We start from the raw sequence: 14769 nt of genomic DNA, 5'->3' as shown, positions 1-14769 counted from the left end.
TTGTTTTTTTCTTTGTCTGTTTTCTTTGGTGTGAGCTCCTCTCGCTTTTTAATCTCACTTTAAGTAATTCCAATTGTTGCTTCTTCCTGTGATTCATCATTTTACTTGCCTTTTGCATCTCGACTAAATCAAATGAGAGAAAAACACAGCAAAACCATTGAACTCACTGCTGCACATCCCTTGATTAGCCACACTTCCTCATCAGACAAGAGAGCCTTGATGTGTATTCAACAGACAATCTATTGAAGGCAACGTGAGAATCATAAAATACTATTTATATACAAGCAGCCTCTAGTTTACGAATGCAAAAATATGCTGAACAGAAGTGCCTATCAGAAAGCTCTGCTACGTAATGTTAAAATTGGTTTAGCTATACTTCTCCGAATGTACACACTCATGTACAGACTGTGGTTGTTTTTCGGGTCCTTTTCACGGCTCTCAAATGCAATGTCCCCTACAGCAGTGCCTGCTCCATCATTGCCCTTTTAACGAGGCGATATCCAGACACATGGGAGCAGATGTTTGCAAAGGAAATACATTTTGACTGTGATTGTGATCGATGCTCACCTCCTACCATATCCACTGCATAATTTGGCGGATGGCATCAGGATAACAACCTGCATTATGTGGAGACAGCTGTCGCCATGGAGCCCGGGCAGCCATTGCGTTGGCTCCCTCCTCCTTTTAGGCAGAGGCGGGTAAGCCAATTAGAGTGATTTACAACGTGCTTGTGTCGTCACCACCTTGAAACCAGTGTCTCGGTCCAGCGGAAGAAAAATGCATGGCCACCTTGGTGGTAATAAGGAGGACGTACTAACGAGAGTTGTTTATTAGTGAAATGTAATGTAAGTCTGAGATATTTTTGTTCTTCAAGTAAAGTTAACAGATTGTTTAGGGGGATATATGGATTTATCTGTGTTGTTGTTTATATCATTTATGAATGTTATATTATGATATAAAAATATGTACCTGTCTGAGGATGTCTATTCAGTCTGAAGTGCAGTGTTTTGTGATGTCAGACAATGTGATTATATCTCTGAGAAGTATCTTTTGATACCAAATGTAAATATCCTCAGAAAAAAACATCTCTGTGACACATTTTACTTTTGTAAAATAACAATTTCACTGATTAAGTTTAGAGTCACAGTTTTATATTTTCTATGGGTCATGCATAATGCACTATAGCCATCGGCAGTACATTTTCATATGCCTCTCTGTTCTGCACACATTTGTTACGTATGTGTCATTGTTATGTGACTACAAAGTCCTTTGTAAATTCCTTTGAAAGAAACATGCATTTACTTACCGTTATGAATAGTGCTGTCTGATTTGAAATGTGAAAACCTGAGCGATGTAAATGAGCAGCGGCAGTGGGTATGGAGGTTGTTTGCAGTAATGAATCCGATGAAATGGTGAGGCAGATGGAAACTGCGAGATGGCAAGACCGTGTGAAAAGCAGGAAGAGGACTTGTGATTGACTGTCACGAGTAATCCGAGCAAAGCTTTGAAGTGTAAAATGTTGATGGGGATACAGTTTGAATGTATTTGCACTTCCATCAACAGCTTGATAGGTCACAGGAACGGCACATCAAGGCTCACTCACAGATACAGACAGTATAATACAGCATCAGACTGACAGTCTTTGTTGTTGTGACGGCCAGAAAGAGACTTGTTAGCTAGAATATGGGAACTTAAAGCTCCAGTCACTAATTAGGCGTATGGACATATGGTTATAGTCTAGCACTGGAAAGCTCATGCAATAAATCTGGTGGTGAATGCAGTACATTTTCTTCTTTATCCACGTTTTGAAACAATTCTGAATTTGTCTACAGTAGATTAAAAACTAACTAACCTGTTGGATAATAAAGAAACATGTTGATTAATTACATAACTTAACATGACAGAAGTTGCAGCGAATATATATTAGGATTTTCCGTTTTTCTTGGTAAATTGAGAAATTACAGAAATGCAGCACCGTCCCAGTCCAGTAGGTGGCGGTAGCTAAAAACAGCGGCTGCTTTTTCACCGACACCAAAATATGATGTCGTCGCTTGCTGATGACACATTTATCCCCGCGACATTCAACCACTCAACTTCGGCAAGTGAGCTCGCGAGTAAACGGCTTTCTGCAGAAGGGGCCGGTGGATTTACCTCGAAAATGCTCAAAAAGAAATCAAGTAGCACTGAAAAGAAACGGAAACACTTGCAGTCTGACGAACGACACGAGAGCAATAAACGCAGAACTGCAGAATCCAACTTAGAGGTACGACGTTCAAGCTAACGCTAGTTTCATGCTAATGGCATGTTTTGTTTAAACATTCAAAGCAACCTTAACACATTCCGTTGACCTAAAATATACGGATACATTTCCTCAAATAATGACGGCAACAGTAGCTTTTAAATCCTTGAGCGTTTGTTGATGTTCATCCGCTAATTTGAAACATTGTAACACAAACGTCCCGACGTTTTGCTAAAGCAATATTGTAGCAGTGTTTCTCTTCATTCGTCAGATAATAACATCCATGTTTCAATTGTATTTTAATGTAATAGCGGTTCGTTCCCAAAACGAAAAATGTGTTTTCCTAACCATGCGACTGGTTTCGATACTGTCAGGGCAGTAAATACTGCTAGCTAGCTTGCTGTTTTGTTCGCCTTTGGGTTTGTTTAGTTGTTTAAATGAATATACAATGTTGTTGTACTTTTGGCTTTGCCAGCCTGTTTACAAATAGAGCATGGCTAGTCCAAACACGGGTTTTCATAGGAACAAGCTGTGTCCCATTTATGGAAACAATATACTAAGCTTTATATTAAACAGAAGAAATGGAGGTTTGCCCCAGGATTACATATTTCACATCACATTCAGGTGATAGTTTAATCTACGTACATTGTTATATCTGACGTAAACATTCATACGAGGACAAAATGTCATAAACACATCAGTGTGACCTCAAACTACAGCTGCTACATCACTCCAATACGAAAGGATTAGGTTGTATCTGTGTGTGTGTGTGTGTGTGTGTGTGTGTTACTGAATTAAATTTAGCTAGACGTACCTGTCTACAGGACCACAAAGAAGTCGAAGTGGTCACACTGTTTGATGTCATTCATCAACCTTCCACACTTTTTGAAGTAAACACGTTGTTTATTTTGCTAAAGCAGGACTCCAAGGATGAACTCGCTGACGCAGAGCTGGACAGGATTGGCAGCGACATCGAGGACGGCGGACTGGACCTCAGCCTGCCGTTCAAGCCGATCACTGCTTACGTGGCCGACAAGCGGGAGATGCTGGAGCAGTGTCTCCATGTGCTGGGGGAGAAGAAGCTCCGGAAAATGCTGCCCGACGAACTCAAGGTGATTGTGTTATCGTGTAAACACCATGTTATGTAATGGTAAACTCATGAAATAAGTCAAACAGTATGTCTCATTTCTATAAGACATCCTATTTGTCTTATGACAATATAAATTCTATCAGTGTTTGAAACCCATGTGTTTTTCCATTGCTAAAGAAATGATCTAATGACTAATGATCAAGGAGCATTTGTGGACGAGAGAACAGAGGCTTACCATAACCAGCCTGATGCATTAGCCCTAATTTCTCATCAGTTTCAATGTAGCTTTGGACTTCCTTATATGTTGTCTTTCAAGATGTCTGTTCACCACAAACCTTAAAAAAAAAAATGTCTCTCGCCGCCACGCTGCATTTTGACTGGCATTAGTTTGTGGCTTCATGGACGTCATTCTGTGCTTTGCCAAGTGTTGTCTTTCAACATTTATGGCCACATTTTCGACTGTTGGCTGAAAAAGCAACAACACATTGAGCAGTAGTGATCATTTCATGAAAAGGTTTGTTCCATCTTTTTGGAGGCATATATTTATTTATTATTGTATTTTATTTCACTGTAACTGATTGAAAGTCACCGTATCCACATTTTAGTTTTCCAGATCACTTTAAAAATCGCTAGTTAGACAGTTACTGCTGTTAACTATTGATCTATGTTACTGTGTTCAGTTGCTGGTAAGATCGTATCTATAGCTATAAATTAGCTATAAAGCTGTATAGTAAAATGGCAAAGTTAATAACTTACCTAAGTTAGTGCCAACTCTAGAAAGCGTATTCATGTCTTGATTTAAAGTGATAATGTATATCTAATACAGATAGAGACGTAATAGCCATAGGCTTCTGCTGTTTGCTTGGTAGGCTATTAAAGCAACCCATCGTAAAAGAGACTATTAAACGCATTATCATTCACAGGACTGTAGTTCAGAGGAAATCCAAAAGATGTGCTGGGATCAACTGGAGCTGATCTCGGAGAACAATCTTACGCAGATCTTAGCAGGTAAGACTTGAGGCCCGTTTGGAAAATGTTTCACAGATGCATACATTCTGGAAAGAAAAATCCTTTTGCACAGTCCTAATATTGCAAACAAATCGTTCACTTAAAGCTCTTGTTTATAGGGGAAGAACTGACATCTGGGAGTAACGAGGAAACAACAGAAGAGACCTTGGAAAGCCAGTGAGTGAACAGTTTGCTAACTTATTCTGGGCACAGTTTCTGAATCAAAGTATAGTGTGTGTTTTATGCTTTCCTCATACTTTTGTGTTTGTTTCCCTTTTTTTTTTTTTTAACCCATCAAGGCAAGACAATAATGTGGACTCTACATCTTGCCTCAAAGAAACTGCAAAAGCAGAGGACCCTAAGCCAGGTAATTAATATGTAACGCGCCGAAAGATAATCCCCCAGACACTCAACTTAAAACTTCAAAGACAGAATCAAAGCTACGAAAAGGACCATTTTACATGTGAGATCTTGGTTTGATGTTCTTTCCAGAGGGCGTCGGTTCCGGCGAGGAGAGCGACGTCCTCAGCATAAACGCAGACACTTACGATAGTGACATAGAGGGACCCAAAGAGGAGCCGGCTGTTAAAGCTGTGGACGGGGCAGTGAAAGTAGCGGACAGCAGCAAGGAGCAAGGAGCCGACCCAGTTGTGAACCCGGGCCCGATCGATCCTGAGCCCCCCGCAGGCTCCCAACCAACGGAGGCAAAGAAAGACATCCTGAGCGACATAGACAAAAGCGTCAGTGAGATATTAGCCATTTCGTCCTCTTCGAGCAAAGAGGAAGCTAAAGAACCGAGCGTACCTCCGCAGGCCGCAGACGTTAGTTTGCTGGTTCAAGGCGAACCCGTTTCAAGTCGCGCGCCTGCAGCGTGTCAGCCGTCAATTCAGCAGCTGGAGCTCCTGGAGTTGGAAATGAGGGCGAGGGCCATCAAGGCCCTGATGAAAGCAAGTGATGGGAAAAAGCCTTGTGTTGCAAAGAATGTGTAGCGTGCCTTGTTTGTTGGTTTTTCAACATACGACTGATTTTCTCTTTTAAGCCCCTGATTTATTGTTCTAAATATACTTTTCAAACCATGTTTACGCCATATTGGAATGGTGTTGCAGATTATTTAATGAAAATGTAACACCTCAAGCTGTGTCCTACAGCAACTTAATAAACGTCTTCTGGGATGATTAAGTCATTGGTGTTTCCATATGTATTCTTCTCTCTGGTCACTAGATGGCAGTGTTTACCTGCCGGGGCGCGTTCAAGTCCAACATGCAAGAAGGAGAGCAAGAGATGATTTAGCTGCTCCCATTACAGTCAAAAGGGAAATACAGCATAAAAGTCTTTTTAGTTACGAATCAGTGACACGGTTACGGTAACGTTAGTTCAATGTTGTGAGGCCATCAGAAATGTTGTGTGTGTTGGCTTTGCCTTGCCAGCCAAAGTAGGGGGCAGTGGTGTCGTGCTGTCGTTTACAGTAGAAAGACACACCTGCAGTGTTTCTTCTCTGTACACCTGCTTGACTTGTCAGGCTGAAGTATGCATAGCAAGAGCATGCACTGCCTCTCTCTCTTTCATATTTGCATCTTCTAAATGTTGAGGTTGGTTTCTAACAACAGATGAGGCAAAGACAACAGGAAATAGTTCCCATAACTCCCCAAAAAGGAAATGACTCAACGAGAATTGGACCAGCTGACCGCACCTAAACATCAGCTTAAAGAACCTGCCAGAGATACTTTTAAAATGTTTGCGTTCCATTCGTCTGCGTGGTGGCAGGAATTAATAGCATCCTCCCCGCTAAATGTAGCATCTTTGCTGTAATTTATTCTGAAGCTGTTTTGTTCGGGTATAAACTGTACGACTCTCTGTGCAATTACATGCAGATGCAGAGCAAAACGGCTCCGTACCCCACTACCCCGAAAGGAGACAATGAAACGTACGATAAGAAGCCAACTGCCTCCTGGGTATTTGCATTTAAAAGGGTTATTTCACTGGAGGAATGAGGGTGGGGTCGGTTCAATTCGTCTCTATTCTTGCATGTGCAGGTATCTTTGTACTCATTGATTATTTGAAGAGTAAAAATGTCCACTTACAACAATTCTAAAGTGCTCATAGTGTCTATAATTGGGGAGTTTGTATCTGTGCCATGTTACTGCTATTGGAAGGCCAATTCGAGCAGACAAATGGCTTTTTAAGCAGGCACCAAAATGAGTAGCCTAAAAAAAAAAAGCAGATTGATGGAGGTGAGATGATACTGTTTTGTACTTTTTGTTTTCAAACGAACCGCGTGACCCATGTTCAAACATTGAGGTCTGACGCTTCCGTGAACGGTGCTGTGATGAAAGTCAAAAGCAAGGTTGTGCAAAACGTTTCTGCGCTCGCTGCTTCATCCGTTGAATATCGACCAAGCCTCGTTTGCGATCCTCTAATATTATGATTACTTTAGGGTGGTTTGAACTCTCAAACCTTTCTTTCCCCCCGCTGCGTGGATGTTTGCTGTACTTCGCTTGACGTGCCAACATGCTTACATGATAGCATGTACACGCAAACATTCGGGTCTAGAAATACACACAGCTGCAGTATCCTTTAGCAGTCTGCTCCAAGCACAGCTGTACATGTAAATAAAGCACATCTGGATGCTGACAGATGACAGCGGAGGCTGCTGGATGTTGCCACTCGGCTCGTCGGGCTCTCCTCTACATGATGTGACCGAGCTGTGAGACCTTTTAAAGATAACCACCGTTGAATTACAACACGGCGCCACACTTTTAATTCTTTTTTTTCGGAAACGGTGGTAAGATTCAATGACGAATGCTGTCTTTCTGATTTGTATTAATGCAACAGTTTGGTTTTCTTGTGAGCATTGCGGCCCTGAGCCTCGATAGGAAAGGTTCACTGCCTTTGCTGTTGCAAAGGCAAAATGAACCGACCACTTCCCTCCCGACCGTTTGCTTTGGTGCACATTGCTGCTATTGTGATATTTACAATTTTTTTTTTTTTTGTGCTTTCATTCTTTCTTTCATTCAGTATTTTGAGATTTGGGGTGAATTTATCTTAATATTCGTGCTTTGTTCTTAGTAGCCGCAGGTATAAGTTGCTGGAAGCACAAGTTGTGAAAACAAAGCAAAGACAAAAAAAATGTATTGAAAAATGTTTTGTTTTTTTAAAAACACATCCTGTTTGCATAAATAAAATAATTCTCTTCAAATTCCCTCTAGCGTCTGTTCTTTGTGCAGCAAGACATTATGAACCAGCGCCTCATGCTGACAGGCAATAAATAACTTAGCACCTCTGTATGACTAAATGAATTGATTTCCCCGAGCAATGACTCATCAGACACATTTCATTTCCTTCAAGTTCCAGCCAGTGTTTTCCTTAAAGTAAGAAGAGATGTTTGATGTTGAAAGTAGTTTGTTTCAATTCAATTTGCAACTCTGTCGCGTCGGCAATATTCACGATTGCCTTCAGAAATGATGGCTTAGATGACTTGTACGCCTTTTGTTTCTGGCCTTTCTGCTTAGGATTTTTCCGGACGAGATGATGGTAAGTAGCTTGAATTGTGGGCCTGGAAAGATAGATCCTTCTGTCCCCCTGTTGTGTCCTCTGCAATTGTAGAGAATAATGACGATTGTGGTAGTTTCATCTCATGTGTGCAGCACATCTGTTCACCATTAATTTGCAGGCATAAATGCTTGGAAGGGCCCTTTTTTTTTTTTTTGAAAAATGTGAAGTGGGTGGTTGTACTTTGGTGCTATTGAAAGAAGAGCTCCCTATTTTTTTTTTTTTTTTTGACTCGCACTCCAAAATCCCTGAAAAAGATTTGAACATTTGATATTCCACTCCTGTAGTTTCTGCATTTTGAGAGAATTCCTCCCCTCCACTGACTCCTCTGACATCTGACTTTCAGATCCCATGCGTCCTCTCATCGCAGGGGTTTCCTCCCCTCCCCTCAACTTCAGGGTCTGCATTTAAATGGTGCATTAATACCATCAAACACAACCATTGAAATTCTGTCAGGTACACCAGCAAGCCAATAAAGCCCTCCTCCTCCTCACCAACATATTCTGCTCGATAGCCTCCAGTGAATATATTTTACCACTAATGGAGTAAGCTCAGCGTAGATCTGTAATACCGTGTGGCTTTTAAATGCTCATGTTCTCTCTACGGTTCGTCTTCAATCGGCGGATGACTGATTCCCACTGAAATGAGTATGCAGACTGCAACCCTGATCTATGATAGTGTGCAAAGATTTAGCACTCCTTTGAGAATTAAGGCTGATAGCACCCGAGATAATTATGGGAGCATCGGATTATGTGTTTTCCTACATCAAAAACACAAAAACACACTGAAGCTCATTTGGTTATAATAACTATAAAACAACTTTCATGTCAAATTAAATACATGTTTTAAAACTGTCACCAATTCTGTCACCATGCCCAGTGGAAATACATTCCCTACTAATGCAGCCATGTGAATTTGATTACACAAAATTACTATTTGTATAACTATAATTTCAGGACAGCGTGTACATCACAATGACAACATTGTTAATTATAGAGGCACGATTAAAGTATAGTGTCCGGGTAAAACAAAGCCCAAGCGTTGAAAATATTGTATACATCCACACAACTATAGTAGAACAAGCAGCAAACAAAAAGATTACATAGTTATAGATGATAAACACAATTCAGAAAATCTGATAAAAACAAATCTGAAAGCAAGACAAAGCAAAAACTATCATTGGCTGCAGCAGTGATCCCAAATAGTACACCATTAATAGGATCGTATATCAAATGGTGTCAAGCACATGAGGTATACGAGAGGTGGTTGCCAGATTTTCAGGAAGACTTTTTCCTCATTGGCTAGTTTATATATCGAAGGCCGTCCACGTGAATCACATGTCCAAGCTCTCTCAGCCATTGGTGGAAACGATTCTCGCCTCGCAATCCTTTCCTGTTAAATAGTTGAATTGCATTATTTCACAAATGTGCTTTGATTCTGCTTTCGGTTCATATTTCGCTTGCAAAACTATCCAAACATAGAACCACACAAACATTCAAACTGTTCTACATTTTCACATCTTTTGGGACGGCAAGCATAAACCACGCGTCAGCTCCTTTTTTTTTTTTTGAGTGAAATCTTGCTGAATTTGTCAAAATACTGTACTGTAAGAACATGATAATAACTCCTCAGTATACTGTACTGGAATACACGCTGATCCTAACTTTATGTGGCGTCGAACAACCATTTGTAAAGGCGGAGAAATGTGAAGAATAAACTCTAAAGCCATTCTAAATCCAGTTTCTTTAAAACGAATCACAGTTTCTGTGAAGCTCAGCTTTAAACAGCTGTCTGGATGTGGTCCCAGCTGTCCTATGAGCAGCAATGGACCACCAAAGTGTCCCCCAGACGGATGATGGATCACTGCACACAGCCCTGGTAACTCACACTTTTACGACGCTAGGTTCAGACTTCCACCATTTGTGCCAGGGTTGGAATACATTGAACTGTCAAAATCCTGGTGGGGTGCCATTTATTTATTTTTTATTTTGATGAGTTATTTCCCACAGAAGCACAACAGAACCGAGCCAAGTAAATTACTTTTGTCAAAGTTGTGATAAAACTGTCAAATTGCTTCCCACCACCAGCTGGCAAGCAATTGTATTACATAAGTAATTGTCAAAAGGAATGTCAAGAGAGGTGTATATTGCTAGATGAGTTTCTGTCTCTTTCCATGAGGGTTTTATCTTCCTTGCCTTACTTTAATGGCCTTTACGTGTGCTTTAACTACTGCAGGGGGTAAAGTCATCAATCAAAATGAATCTGATCTGTTTTTCTTTCATTTTAACAGTTTAATTCAACAGTTGTGAACACATCTTTTGAATTTCTCTTTTGGGTTTCTGTTTCCGTTACGCAGCTCTGTCACACCTTCTTTTTATTATGACAAATGGGGCATGTGTTATTTATCACCTTTTATTCATGGCTGATAACTTTTAACAGAAGTAAACAAACTTCAGATTCCTATAAGCTTTAAAAAGTTATAGAAGGTCATAAGCCCAGACATGTGGAATATGTTGTCTTAGCCGCCAACAATTATTGGACAATAGGCATGAGTCATGCAACCAATAAACCGAGTCACACAAAAGAAGGCGGTGCTATGACTAGAGTTGTTCTACTTTATTAGGACAGTGGCGCTTAATTAATGAGCGTCTCAAGTTTTGTCTTCGAAAGTGAGGTCAACATATCTGTAATGTTAGAGTGTGCGCGGATTCAATAACGAATTGTGGGAGCAGATGTTAAAATGTCATCCCTGATACCTCAGCAGGAACAGGTGTTACCGGGCCTGCTGGTGAATGGAGTCTGCACGCTGGGAGGGGGAAGAGGTGGTCTGTTCATCTCCGAGTCCAAGTGCCTTGAAGCTTCTGGACCGGCTCCAACTCCTCGGGACCTGCACAGCCCCCCCCCCCCCCCCCCCCCCCCCCCCCCCCCCCCCCCCCGCCTGCCTGAAGCGGTGAGTTTTTGCCCAAAGTGTGGCTGCACATTGTCATTCATTTGTTGATGCCCTCTGCAAATAGGTCTGTCTAAAACAATGTTTGCATATGCAATTTATGCTGTGCGCCTGGTTAAGAGCTTCAGGAATCAACAATTTTGTTTGGCTAAAATAGTTCGGCACACGAATAGCGACTTCCTTGGAATTAATCAAGGTGATCAAGGAGTTTGAAGTGACTCCAACATTAATCAGCATTCCCTTGCCGTTCACTTTAATCTGGCCGGCCCAAACTAATCAGTAGCAGGCAATGCAGCCCCTCTTAGGACTTCACAATTCAGCTTTGATGCCATTTTTCCTGCAAAGATGAATTGACTATCACTTTGCTCAATTAAAGGTCATGCGGAAAGTGATGAGTCACTTCAAAAATCAACATCCCAAAACCAAGAGATCCATCACGAGTCATTCTGTATTCACGTGGCGAAAGGTCCGCCGATGACGGCGCCGCTCATTATCGATAAACTCACCTATTCCGAGGTGACTCATTAGTCGCCGAGGTAATGATATGTCATAATAGAGCAATCAGTGTTGAGGAAGGTGAGTGATGACTGTGGCGTAAAGACACGAAGGCAAGCGGTGATGGAGTGCGTGTCTGTTCGGAGTGGGGGTTGGTATTTGCAGGAGGGGCCAAAAAAGATGCGCTCCGTATCTCTGTCTCCTCCTTTCCCCAACGGTAAACAAACAACATCCTGCCACTGAGAGTTAGACTCAGCGTTCACCAACGCCTTTTTTGTAATTCATTTTAGACAGCTTGAGAAGTCATAACGGCTATTTTGGATGTTTTATCAAAGCTTTATCATCCCTCCGCCAGACTCATTACACGGGGTGCAGAGACGGCATAATAAAGACCTGACTTAATCAAAACCAAGCAGGCCTCCGGAATAATGGCTCCCCACAGCAGAATATGTGTAACAGGGGCTACTGTTGTGCTTAACCTCATCAAGGACCATTTAGGTGATGGAGGACATGGATGCTGAGACGAGGGGCTGCTCGAGGGTTCTTTGTTATTTTTCAATTCATGCTCGATGAAATTAGTCAGCAGTTTAGAGGTAATCACAGTAGAATATTTTATTATGTGATATCCCGTATGAAGAAAATTGGTGTTCTTTCGATGATAACTATCTGGACAGCCTTTAATGTTGTAACAGAAAACCTTTAAAACGCTCCAACAATGTGTCCCCACATATCGCTGCACAGGTAATGCAAGCTTCAGGTTTCAAGTCTGAGCAAAGAGACAATTGCAGTATTTTTTTTTTTTACACTGGGGTTGAAATCCCCCCCCCCCCGAAACCTTTTTCTCCGAAGTGATGTGCAAGTGTCTGTTTCTGTAATGGGCTATGCCACGGGAATGTTTCCATGGTAACATGGCAAAGGCGCTAGTACAGCTCAATGCCGCTCTCTGGGGAGCTTCTGCTTAGTGGGAAATGATGATAATAGTGCAGAGTGTCGGATAAAGAGTGTTGGATAAAACTCAACCGGGGAAGACGAAACCCCTTCATATTGCAGGGGGAAGAAGACGGCGTTCATCTTTTTTTACTGCCGTGTTTTAGAACCGTACTATCCGCACCGTGGAGTGTTCTCTATCCATCGCTTTCATTCCTGTAATTTCACGAATCGCACTTCGACAGAAAGTCAAAGTACCTCTTGAAGCATAAAGAGCACAGAGACACAGACTTATATTTTTATGTTTTTACTGTCAGATTTGTGAATGTATTTAGTTATGAATGCCTCTGACTTTTTTTTTTTTTAACAGAAGAAGAACGTGTCTTTATTGCAGTTGTTGTGCACGTTTTGTGGAAAATAGTTATTACTCATATTATACATATAAAAACATCTATTCCCAGTTGCTCACACAGTGAGTCTGTAAAGCTATTTGACCCGGTGACTGCTCTTGCAGTGAGAAAAACCTCTGCTCAAATCAGATACCTGTTTATATCCCACCGGCACACATGTTGCTCTTTCACCAGCGCTGATATGCGCCCACATGTGCGCGTTTGTTCGCTGTTAGATGTCGGATTCCAGCGGCTTAGAAAACACAGCTTTGTATTAGATCACAACTGTGCATAAATTACATGCGCAGCGGAGTATTAGGCGTTGGAGAAAATAGCTGAAGACTGGAACTCTTTGGAGTTGAAAATGTCACATTCATTTCAAACATTACCCCCTGCTGAAGGACTTAATGAAGAAGCCCATTAGAATGTCATACCTGCTTACTTGTGAATTTTGCAGAAAGTTTATTCGATATGTCTGAGTCAATTATCCAAAGTCTTTGTGATAAGGAACTGCTCGGTGAACCTGAACCCCCCCGGTTCTTCTCGGGGAGCACTTGGATATTTTATACACGGCTGTGCTTTGAATAATTTCCAGGCGGAAAGTCGTCTTGGACGAGGCGCTCTATTTTCCCCCTGCCAGCTTAAAGGTTTTGTCCTTGACGTCACTTTGCAAAGTGAGCAACTGATACAAAATAAAGACTTAAATGTGTGTTTTAAGAGCAGCCTTTTGCTGATTCAGTCGAGTAATAGTCTCATGACTTTTAAACGGAACAAAAAGCATTTTTTTTACCTTTCTTTAAAAGCTTCATTTTCTGTGTTAATGCAATTGTTATTTCATGACGCCACATTACGGGACTATTCTTCACGGTTTAAAGGGATGATCTTGCAATTTAGCTTTCTTTAAGTTGGGAGCATGCAACAGATTTAGAAAGTGCAGGAGAGGCCACCGTATCCCGACTTTCACTTCCTAGAACTCAACAAACACACTGGGTCCCACATTTCCCATAATGCAGCTGGAGGTCCCTGAACTGTTTTTATCAGGTACTCCTGATGACACATTTATCTGTGCAATTGTTTGATAAAGACAGCTGGACTCCCGTTTTGGTCCAATATTTGCATTGACTTTTTGTGACAACTGGCCTATACTTGTATCTAAACTACACCCGAGTCATTCTTTATTTGTCAGCGTTCTCACGGTGGCGTTTTGTCTCTCTGTGGACGTGGAGCGTTTCATGTCCTCCTTCGACACATTGCGGGGATTGCTGGGGACAAACACCGGATGAGTGACTAAGAAAACAATTCCCCTGGATATGCCCGTTGTCTCGGCTCTTCCTCTCTCGCGCACTCTGTCTGTGTCTCCTCGGGGGGGGGGGGGGTGGGGGGGGGGGGGGGGGGGGGAGGGGGGTTGAATCACATTTTTTTTTTCTTGCTTCCCTCCGTTTCTGTCATATGTATAGGTGCATGGGCACATGCACACGTAGGCCTACACACAGACAAAGGCTCACTCTGACACACACACAGTCTGACAAATCCCCCCCCCCCCCCACCCCCCCCCTTTTTTTTTGCCAAGAAGTCGATAAATAAATGCATTGTCTCTTCACTTTCTGCTGTTGGCATCAGCCTGTCTAAATTGTCTGAGAAAGCAGTGGAGTGTGAAATTGAGTTCAGAACTGTACGCCGCGTGAAGGGGGCCATAAGATGAGCGTATGTTTGTTTATTTATTCATATTGCAGCCGGCATTCAGTGGCGGTTTTGCAAGAGCGGGTCAGTTAAACACGTTGAGGTGTTGTTGGCGGAAATTTGACAAGTTTAAAGGAGGAGTCTTTTAGGCGGCGGCATTTTGGCCCTGCGAGGGGAGCGATAAGGTTATTCATCTAAAAGGGTAAATGAAGCTTTAAAGTGAAATTGTGCAGTCACAGAGAGTCCAGTGAGTTTTGTATTTCAGTCCCTGTGTGCTGTGAACCAGGGCGACTTCTTTTTGACAGTCGCTATCATTGTTCTAAATGCCATCGACACTGAAGCTCGGTAGTTGCACGCAAAGCAAAAACAAAAAGAAGGTAATTCTACTTGAATCGCTCGGTAGCGATTGAATAACTTCACGGTGATTTTTTTTTTGCTCTCTCCT

At 41.9% G+C, this 14769-nt stretch overlaps 1 protein-coding gene across 2 annotated transcripts; it reads left to right on the top strand.

Annotated features, from left to right (window-relative positions):
• Nucleotides 1-2062: 2062 nt before the first annotated feature.
• On the top strand, nt 2063-5520 carry caap1 (caspase activity and apoptosis inhibitor 1). 2 transcript variants are annotated; one of them, XM_076112418.1, is made up of 6 exons: nt 2063-2263; nt 3160-3351; nt 4253-4337; nt 4457-4514; nt 4637-4704; nt 4830-5520. In XM_076112418.1, the coding sequence occupies exons 1-6, from the start codon at nt 2159-2161 to the stop codon at nt 5324-5326; spliced, it is 1005 nt and encodes a 334-aa protein (XP_075968533.1). In that variant the 5' UTR covers nt 2063-2158; the 3' UTR covers nt 5327-5520. The 2 variants fall into 2 exon arrangements, with proteins under 2 accessions (XP_075968533.1, XP_075968532.1); XM_076112417.1 differs by having other exon boundaries at nt 3157-3351.
• The last annotated feature ends 9249 nt before the right edge of the window (nt 5521-14769 follow it).

The sequence above is a fragment of the Anarhichas minor genome, unplaced genomic scaffold (assembly GCF_050575085.1).
Source record: "Anarhichas minor isolate MPS153535 unplaced genomic scaffold, ASM5057508v1 ptg000049l, whole genome shotgun sequence".
In the NCBI taxonomy this organism is placed as follows: Eukaryota; Metazoa; Chordata; class Actinopteri; order Perciformes; family Anarhichadidae; genus Anarhichas; species Anarhichas minor.
Note: the sequence above shows the minus strand (reverse complement) of the source record. Positions and strands in the feature narration are given on the sequence as shown.

Coding starts and splice junctions, on each gene's coding strand:
- caap1 (XM_076112417.1), top strand. CDS start 2,159: ATGCTCAAAAAGAAATCAAGTAGCACTGAAAAGAAACGGAAACACTTG. Junction 2,264..3,156: donor CTGCAGAATCCAACTTAGAG/GTACGACGTTCA, acceptor ATTTTGCTAAAG/CAGGACTCCAAGGATGAACT. Junction 4,338..4,456: donor TCTTACGCAGATCTTAGCAG/GTAAGACTTGAG, acceptor TCTTGTTTATAG/GGGAAGAACTGACATCTGGG.